The 9,178-nt window shown below is 38.1% G+C and overlaps 1 protein-coding gene across 1 annotated transcript; it reads right to left on the bottom strand.

Annotated features, from left to right (window-relative positions):
- Window positions 1–2,636: 2,636 nt before the first annotated feature.
- On the bottom strand, window positions 2,637–8,906 carry LOC113141235 (transmembrane protein 235). The gene is made up of 5 exons (XM_026325519.1): window positions 8,795–8,906; window positions 8,534–8,665; window positions 6,999–7,076; window positions 6,480–6,617; window positions 2,637–3,959 (listed from the first exon to the last, which is right to left on the bottom strand). The coding sequence occupies exons 1-5, from the start codon at window positions 8,856–8,858 to the stop codon at window positions 3,718–3,720; spliced, it is 654 nt and encodes a 217-aa protein (XP_026181304.1). The 5' UTR covers window positions 8,859–8,906; the 3' UTR covers window positions 2,637–3,717.
- Window positions 8,907–9,178: the final 272 nt, after the last annotated feature.

The raw sequence follows: 9,178 nt of genomic DNA, 5'->3' as shown, positions 1-9,178 counted from the left end.
AATTTCTAAAATAATGCATTAATGTGACTTCAAAATCCTTAAATGGCTAATGAATGAAATACAAAGCTGAAGAGAAATAAACTTGAAGTTCTCATTGAAAAGCTCAAGTTCATCTTAAAATCTCCTTCACTAATTAGCTAAACCATTTTCATTGTGCTGTTCTTGATTGTACTTTTTGTTTAAAAAAAACAAAACAAAACCAAAACCAAAACTCAGTATCGCACTGCATTTCTGCAATAGGGAAAAATCCTCCTGAGGGAGGTGATGTCTTACATTCAGCAAGAAAGGTTGTCGCCCTTGAGGCAACAATGTTTTCATTGTTCTTTAACATTTAAGTGACTGGCTCAGTCACTATGATGCTGAAATATGCTGAAGGGAATGACTCGAGGTGTAACACATTATAGTACATCGAAAGGTGATCCTGTTTAGTTTATGATTTATGACTCAGCAGCATTTTCAGATTTGACCAAATACAGTGACCAAAATGTGGTCATATGAATATAGTATAGTTCAGTTACCTCTATGTGCTCCCAGGAAACTGTCATATGTTAAACCCCCCTGGCATCAAATGTCTACTGGATAAATGGCTATAGTTTATTACCCACAGTCTTTTGTTAGGCTGAGCACGGTCATAACCTAAAAGTGAATTACATTGTGTTTGAGCAATCACACAAATATAAGATAAACACTTGACCAAGCTTGATATCATTGGATGTGCAAACATACAAGAAGACAGACTAATTTTCACAGCAGCAACTGTATGGTCATTTCTCAAAACAAGAGGATTGATTGTTGAATGGAACAATTGACTATATGTTTGGCAGTTTTAAAAAGTGGCTGCCTGAGGAGAAATTTTGAGTAAGGAAATTAGTTCTGAGGAAAACAGGATGTGTCCCTTCAATAAATTCTTAAAACTGAGAGCCTAGAGGTTGTCCATGTCAAAATTACAGCACTCTGTCAAGGACAAGGGCAAACCAAAGAGTAATGGCTTAGGGCCAACTTTGGTGTTCTTCTGCCAGAGTGGATTGAATTATTATGTTCTATTAAAGTTTAAATGGCCTTCAGCAGGTCTAATATAGAAAAGGAGGGCTGCAAGACTTCGTTTATAGCTCTCTGCTCTCTGTACCATCTGAGAGTAGATTATTGGGCATGGAGCTGCCAAACAAACAGCTGAGTAGACACAATGTTTCATGGTTTCACTGGATTCACCAGCTGAGGCACATTAAATCATGTTACAAATCACCTTTATGTAGAGTTCCTGTGCAAGAGGAGGAGTCTGCTATAAGCCTCCTATACCATATTATTAATTCATTAATTCTATTTTATTTATTTATTACATTATTATTTGAAAGTGTATTGCATATTTTGGCCTGCAGCCCTACTTTTTTCATGTATGACTAATCTTTCTTTCTTTCTACCTGACTGTCAAGTGACAAAATCATCAGGGTAATCTCATCAGTTTCAGTCGGTCTCAATGGAGTGCTACAAAGGCACATCCTGATTTGACATCATTTACAGTAATTGCTCATGAGCTGCAATCCAAGACTCCTGGACAAGCAGCTTAGTTTCTTGGTAGTTTCCGAGTAAAACTCCTGCAAAACTGTCAGGAACAATCCTGAGATGCCATGTACGGTGGATCTTTTGACGTGACCAAGTTGTCAGTGAATACACAAAAGGCCTATCACTGCACTTGTCATCTCCCATCATAATCAAAATTGCTTAGTGGCTACACAAGCCCTCATTGTGTGGTAGTGTCTTCAAAAGACTTTTGTTTCAACCCTGCTTTACCGCTCCCAGGTGTATTTTCACTTGTGCTTTGAGTAACAATTAGGAATTATATGACTGCTTCTACTACAGTACCGTTAGTCATAAGAACAACACACTGTACTGTTTATGGAGGCTTGAAACTGTTTGGATTACAGTACACAAACATTCTTTGTGCATATTTATATTAAAAAGTACTAGTGGAAAAGACTGGATGTCAGTGATGTTTGTGGATGCCAAAGACCACCAGCACTGCAGGATGGTCTAAGTGTAATGAGAGCCCTGAGGAGTTCTCTTTGTAACGACTCTGGTTTTTGTACACTCTACTGTTCTCACTAATGTAACTGCATCTCCCCCTTTAAATTTACTTTTATTTTCAACAAAAATCATTTGCCAAGTCTTTTTTCAGTGCTTTGCTGCATTGTTCGCATTGCCTTGCTATTGTCTTCTTAACTCTTTTACTGTCACATTTCCACCTTTTACAGCAAATTATCAGCATTAAAGGAAGTAATACACTGAAAATAAGAAACCTACTTTTGTGGTAAATTTCTTACTGTTTTAATGGCCTTATATATTTTGAATAAATGTAGCCCACCCATTCTAGATAATAGTGTTCCAGCATATGAGTAACAGTCTGTTGAATTCTTCTGAGGCTGAGTCTGCTGCAATTCTTTACACGTCTGCTTTTCTGTCTGGGCCATCTTTCTCCTGGTGGGCTTCATTTACATTCAGAGGCAGGCAGTCCCACTTTAATGTACAAGGCACGATGGCTAGGTACTGTTGTGTCGTAAACAGAATACGTAAAATAAGATTGAGCACAGCTTAATGATAGTTTTTTTTTTTAATTATCTTATTATCTCACGTCACAAAAATCTTCTGGGTATTTGCACATTTTGAATACACAGTCAGGCTGTGTCAGTGACATTGGAAGGCGTATGACCAATGTGCTCTTTTTCTCGTCTACTATTCTATAGCTGGACTGATGTTTCATTGCTTTTTCGGTCAGAGCTGACAATAAAGAAACTGGTCAGCTATGATTTCATAAGCAAGATTTACAATTGTGAGACGGAAACGAAAACACGACATTTTACAGCATTACAAAGTGTTACATGTTGTATTTTGACTTTATACTCTTTATACTTCATGAATGCAGAGAGGGAATTTGCATTTTGAACAGCACAGACAGAATATTACAGTACCTAGCCAGTAGATATTATAAAATGGGAACATGCATGTGTTCTGCATTGCTGAAAACAAGTTACAGGATGCGAAAGAGTGAACTTGTCTTTAGCCCTGTTTCCATAATTAATGCACTTACCAGTATGATTAGTATATGTTTATAAGCAGGTAGCATAAAGTAACATTTTAAATGTTTCTCTAAATGTCACAAAACTCAGCAGCCAAAATTGCCTTATCCTCTATAATGACCAAATGCTAACTGCTTTTTTCAAATTGCTCTGGTACATGGAGCAAGAGCACAGCAGCTGTTTTATTATGAAATACTAGGAACGACACCACTTCTGGTTGTGTACTATAGTCTAGCTGGCTCTATTGCCTGGTGATTTTCTATTGCAGGACCAGGTGTGTTTTCACACATCAAAACAGAATACTGTCAGAAAAATTCTGCCTTACTTGGTCAATGGTTAGCCCTTTTTCCTGTTGTTGTGGAGATATTTTTTTAGCATTTCTGCTGGGCCAATATAGAAAATGATACTCTGAGGATGAAAAGTTGCAGACATTACAATAAGACAGTGAAAACAATGAACAATCTACTATGTGTGTTAGTTGTTGCAGTTACATAAAGCTAGTATGTTGTCTTGCCCTTTGACCTGATTTTTGGACTGCACTAATCTTCTAGGGTGTATTTTCAATACCCACAATAAATAACTGCAGTGAAATTGTATACCACCTTTGGGGGTTTTTAGTTTCACTTGCACACCAGAATACATATATCTATAACATGGCAATGGCTACACCCGAGTCATAATGTCCTTTCATTTGAGTTATTCTGGCTGCTAACATGAGCAGCAGACCAGTGACCACCTCCAGACTGTAGGAAAGCCAGGCTGTGACTAAGGACCAGCCAAATGACACGTCCACGTAGGCGAGGTTTTCTGGTGACATACGCTGGAACTCCTCCATGGCCTGGTTTGAGTATTTGATGTAGATGCTGACTCCGGCCAGGGTAAAGAGACCTGTCGGTGCACAGAAGCAGACACTTACCCATAACTAGCTTTTATAATGAGGCCATTAAGACAATAATGCAAGTAGGAAATATTTTCTACCATTAACATCTCATAATTGTTACATAAGCCAATTTTAGTCAGATAATTTACAGGAGAGACCTGTGGTATTAGTAAGAAACCCTGTGCTGTTTTTTTATTTTCCTGTTACTAACAACAGATGAAATGTCTCACCTAACAATTACCACAGAAGTTGGCTGACAAGCATAGTGTATCATTGAATGTCAACACCAGAACCACCTTAAATACTGAGGAGTCACCACTGCAATTCAAAGTGACCTTTAATGTGGCAGAATAGAAGGCAGAACCGCTACACAGAACAATCTTCTGCTGCAATTAACCTATGTTAATTATTATTATCCATGTAAAATCACAACTGTGGGCTTCCCTTTCTCTATAAAGTAGTGAGTATAATTTGCATGTAGCTACCCCAAAATAAAAAAGAAAGAACACAGTGCAAATCTCATAGTCAGTGCTAAAGATGTCACAGCAAATTCTGCAGACCTTCCTTTCATAGAGGGAATATATTTGTAGAATTTAATGAGTACTGAGTCTTTTCTATGCACCTTTTATAAGCTTTGAGCTTTTGTATGAATATCACACTTGATTTAATAAAGAGCAGTTGTGATCACTTAAAAGAGCAATGCTAATTTTACATTTTTTACATTTTAATGGATTGGAAGCAGCTTTTTTTTTTTTTTAGTGTTGAATTGCAGTAAATCTAAGATGGAAAAGTTAGTTTTGCCACATATAAAGCTCCCAATAGATTCCTAATGCAATGGATAAGAAAAACACAAGAACAGTCACTGACATCCATTACAAAGTTTCTGTTTATGCAATATCAATTGGGTGTGCTTAATGCTTGCACTTTATCTTTTGATATGTGACATATTTAATCTGGACAGGACATTCTGTGACATGGAAGGCTGGGCATGTCAGCAGAAATGGCAAAAGATATAATAAAACCTTCCACTTCTGTGACAGATTCATGCATTCAGCCTCGATCTGATCAGAACTGAAATTTAAAGTCATTAATGTTGAGTTTAGATCCCCTCAAATGCATTTTTTGATGGATATTGTATTTAATGTGGCTGCTCACCAGCTGCACCTTTCAGTGTTGCTACTGTTTTGCTACTGAAATCGCGTTTATTTTTCCATATAGCTATTTGAGTCTATCAGGTCTCCCAAGCCTAGGACATATCTGCTCTTTAGTGTTATCAGAGCAATTTATACAAAATTTTATCTTCAGAGATTCAAGTCTAATTTAATGGGCTCTACTGTAATGAACAGGTCTGAAAGTATGAATGATTTCAAGAGCATCATTAAATTTTATAAGGACAATAGTTTATGATTTGACTGTCAAGCATAATAAGGAAATCACTCTATATAATAGGCCACAGTTTATCTAATGGGTTGCCGTTTTAATCGCACTCAATTTCTACAAAAAGGAAAATAGATCTTGTTGATATTTTATAGTGACAGAAACAGATATGAGAAAAAGACCCCTTCAAAGAGACCGTCTGACTGAACACTTTAATCAAGCTCTTCAGCAATCAGCAATCAGTCCACATGCTGTGATCAATACTCGCAATTATGCCCCTTTCCACACTGACTATTTCGTAGTTCGGTGTCTAAAATCATGCTCAGACTCATTGGGAGCCAGCTTGCAATTATGATTTATTTTATGGCAATATGCAAAGAAAATCCAGAGTAAATCATTACTACTGACTTATTTTATTCACAGTAGCACAACAGTGTTATACCAAAACTATGATTTAGCATGTGGGAGTCCCTATCAGAGCAGCATGACTATGTGTTATAATAATTCTATCTGAATGCCTTGAGTCAATCATGCAGTGTCTATTCACAAAATCTAACATATGGACTGAAGAAAGACAAGTGTTGTACAGAGATGACACCTTTTTTTGCTTATTTTCCTAATAAAGTTAAGTTAATAAGTAGCTGCAGATTCAACTCATAACCATCTTCTCCAGTCTTCTGTAAAATATAGTTACACAACGAAAATCACTTTTTTTTCCCATTGGCCACGAGCATGTTGTAATATAAATTTAATATGTAGAAAATTAGATTCTAGCATTTGCTTTTAGTCAGAAGTGAGTGCAACTGAAATTGAAGGTTCAAGGTTTTGTAGTTTTTGTAGCCTTAGGAATACTAGTGGATTTTGTTGGGTTTTCAATGTAAATTGCCGCGAGAGGATTTTTTTATTGGGATTTGGTGCTATACAAATAAATTTAATGTAATTGATTTGAAATTGATTAATTAAAACACATGAATGGACCTGCATGTGTACAGTGTGCTGCCCACACACTTTTCCTTGTGCTGTACATCCTCATGCACCTAAGGATTAGATCAGGACCAGCCTACACATCGCAAAGCTCATCTCACTGCTTGAGGCTCAGGAAAAAAAAACAAAACAAAAACAATATAACAATAACAATTTTGTGAACTTACTGCAGAGGAGAAAGTAAGATGCTGATCCAGCCAGTAAGTTAGGACTGCAGGCCAACGAACTCACAAGTCCAAAGATCCAGCCAAACACCAGCAGGACCAGGCTGAGGGGTAACATGATGACCACCACCCTGTGCAAACCTGCATATGCAAATCCACAGTCACAAAATGATAAAACATTTTAAAGGACAATGCCTTGGTTTTGCAGGTCTATGAGTCAGATGGATTTTGCATTACTGCTGAATGAACCAATTTGCAAAAGAAGCTGAAATTTTCAGATTTATTTCTGCCATAGACGGAGCCATCAGTTTTCATTTTCACTGTTTGTATGTATGAAAATCAGCTTGGAGAATTTTAAGATGGTCTCTACTAGTGGGCAATTTATTAGTGATTTTCATTATGAAAGCTTCAAACTGGGACTGTTATTTGAATATTTTTCAGTAGCCACCTAGACCTATGAATTGCTATTTCCAGTAAACCTACTGTTTTAGAGCAGTAATGTCAGCTGATACAATCACTCACTTAGAAGGTGCCTTTCCACCTCCGACAGGCTGGACATATTTGCTGTGAACGAAGGGATGACTGAACTCATGTTTGCGCCTGAAAAATGTCAAGAGAAAAGGTTATACAAGACAGGAGTTGTGGACAGAGCTGTGAGGTTCTTGCAAAATTGCTCCTGATATGAAGCAATGTAATTTTTTGTCTTAGAGTAATGGTATTGTTAGAAATAGGCAATAAGACATTGCAGAGTTTCATCTATAAAACCAGATGATGCCATATTTTACCTCATCCCTGTATGTGTTAAATTTGCACCAAGAATTCTTGTTAGTGCATTTTTGCCAGTATCAGAGGTGAACGATGAAGAAACCTCATTACTTGGCATATACAGTGTGAACTGTGAGAGTCACCAGCAACGTCTGGGACCTGAAGCTGTGAAGCCAACAAGCAGATGCAATTGTGTAGGAAGATGTACTCCTGCAGCTGCCTGTAGGGGCTGATACATATGTGAGGGTTTACAGTTGAAACAGTTATTACTAAGAAAACAATGCATGTATTATATAGGGTGGCATGGCCTTGCATGTGGTGGTTTGCACTGTCGCCTCACAAAAGATGGTTAGTGGTTCGAAAACCTGGAGCATTTTTGTGTTTAGTTTGCATGTACTCCCCATGCACACATGGGTTTCTCCAAAAACATGCAGTTTGGGATTAGGTTAATTGGTGAATTTGTTTTTCTGTCCCCATGTGTCAACCCTGTTATAGATTAGCGATCTGTCCAGGGTGCACACAGCCTCTCGCTCTATGACTCCAGCCCACCCGTGACCCTTGATATTCCAGGATATAGGGTAATAATGCATGGATGGATTGATGGATATATCATGTTTGCGCAGCCTCTAGTTGATTGCACTCAGTGAATGAGAAGTGAAATGTTATGAATATTATTAAGGTGCCGCATGTGTCATTTATCTGTCAAAGCTAAAACCACCTGGAATCTCATCCTCTTCAGTGCATCGGGGTCACTGCAAGCAGAGCCGCCCCAACAATGGGGTGATGAGGGGGAAAAAAATCACGGTAAATAGCTTCTATCGTGGATAAATGAGGTAACACTGCAACATCAGAGATCAGTGAGTAATGAACAATGTAAGAACCATATCTCCACAGCATGACGTCTCACCCACGGGAGTGCGATTTTAAATTATTGTCAACATCAGAAACGATCAGTAGATCCACTACTGCAGCTGCTATTTGCACAAGTCAAAATACACCCGATCCTGGAATTACAAATAGCTGCAGTATTCAAAATAATAAACCCCGTTATTGAACCTTCAGCGCAGTTTTACGCACAGCAGTGTTAGTGCCACATGACAAAGGCTTCTCAAAATCATCCTGGCGAGAGCCAACACAAAAGTTAATATGGGGAAAAAAAACGAGGGATACATTCAATTTTATTACAGCTCACACGCCATACTTGAGTAGGCTATACGCAATACAATCTGAATAAAACTAGCACAAAATACAGCTCATATGATGTAGGTTTAAGTTATATTGGTACAGCTTACCTCCATTAATTCTCCACAGTCCAGAATGTGAACTCAGGTCATCCGAACCTGTGTAGTTGGGTTTATTCACATCGATTATGTACCAGTAATCAGTCCCAATTGCCACAGCGAGAAGGCTAAAACTTAGCAAACCTGTAAACCCAGCAGAAAGAACCACCAGTCCGTACCTCATCATAGGGTCCGCACGCAGAGCGCAATTATTCTCTAATATTTTGTGCAGTTTTCAGGATGTGTTTTACACCGTAATCTGTATGGACGCACCAAAATGTGCGATGCGTAAAAGCTCTCCATCCGGATCCTTTCCTGTTAAGTCCGTGTTCTCCATGGCTACCACGGTCCTAAAATGTAATTAGGAATGGAATCTAAGGAAAAAATAACACATAACAATAATCGTCTCCAGTTTAATGTAAATGAAAAAGAGGCGACACTCGTCTTTGTCTGCGCCAGTTTTAGTTACAATGTTAATCTAAATTGTGGCTGACCGGAGCTGAAGCGCTCCTGGATTGATCCAAAGTGCCAAGCTGTGCGAATTAAACAAACACTATACTTCCGGTGCTGCGTTTCAAAATAAATCTCAGAATAGGGAGTACGCTTAACACATTTTTAAATGCAAGGAAGCAAACATCCGTCCGCAGTTTAGTTATT

The sequence above is a fragment of the Mastacembelus armatus genome, chromosome 8, assembly GCF_900324485.2.
Source record: "Mastacembelus armatus chromosome 8, fMasArm1.2, whole genome shotgun sequence".
NCBI lineage: Eukaryota > Metazoa > Chordata > Actinopteri > Synbranchiformes > Mastacembelidae > Mastacembelus > Mastacembelus armatus.
This window is presented reverse-complemented; position numbering and strand designations above follow the sequence as displayed.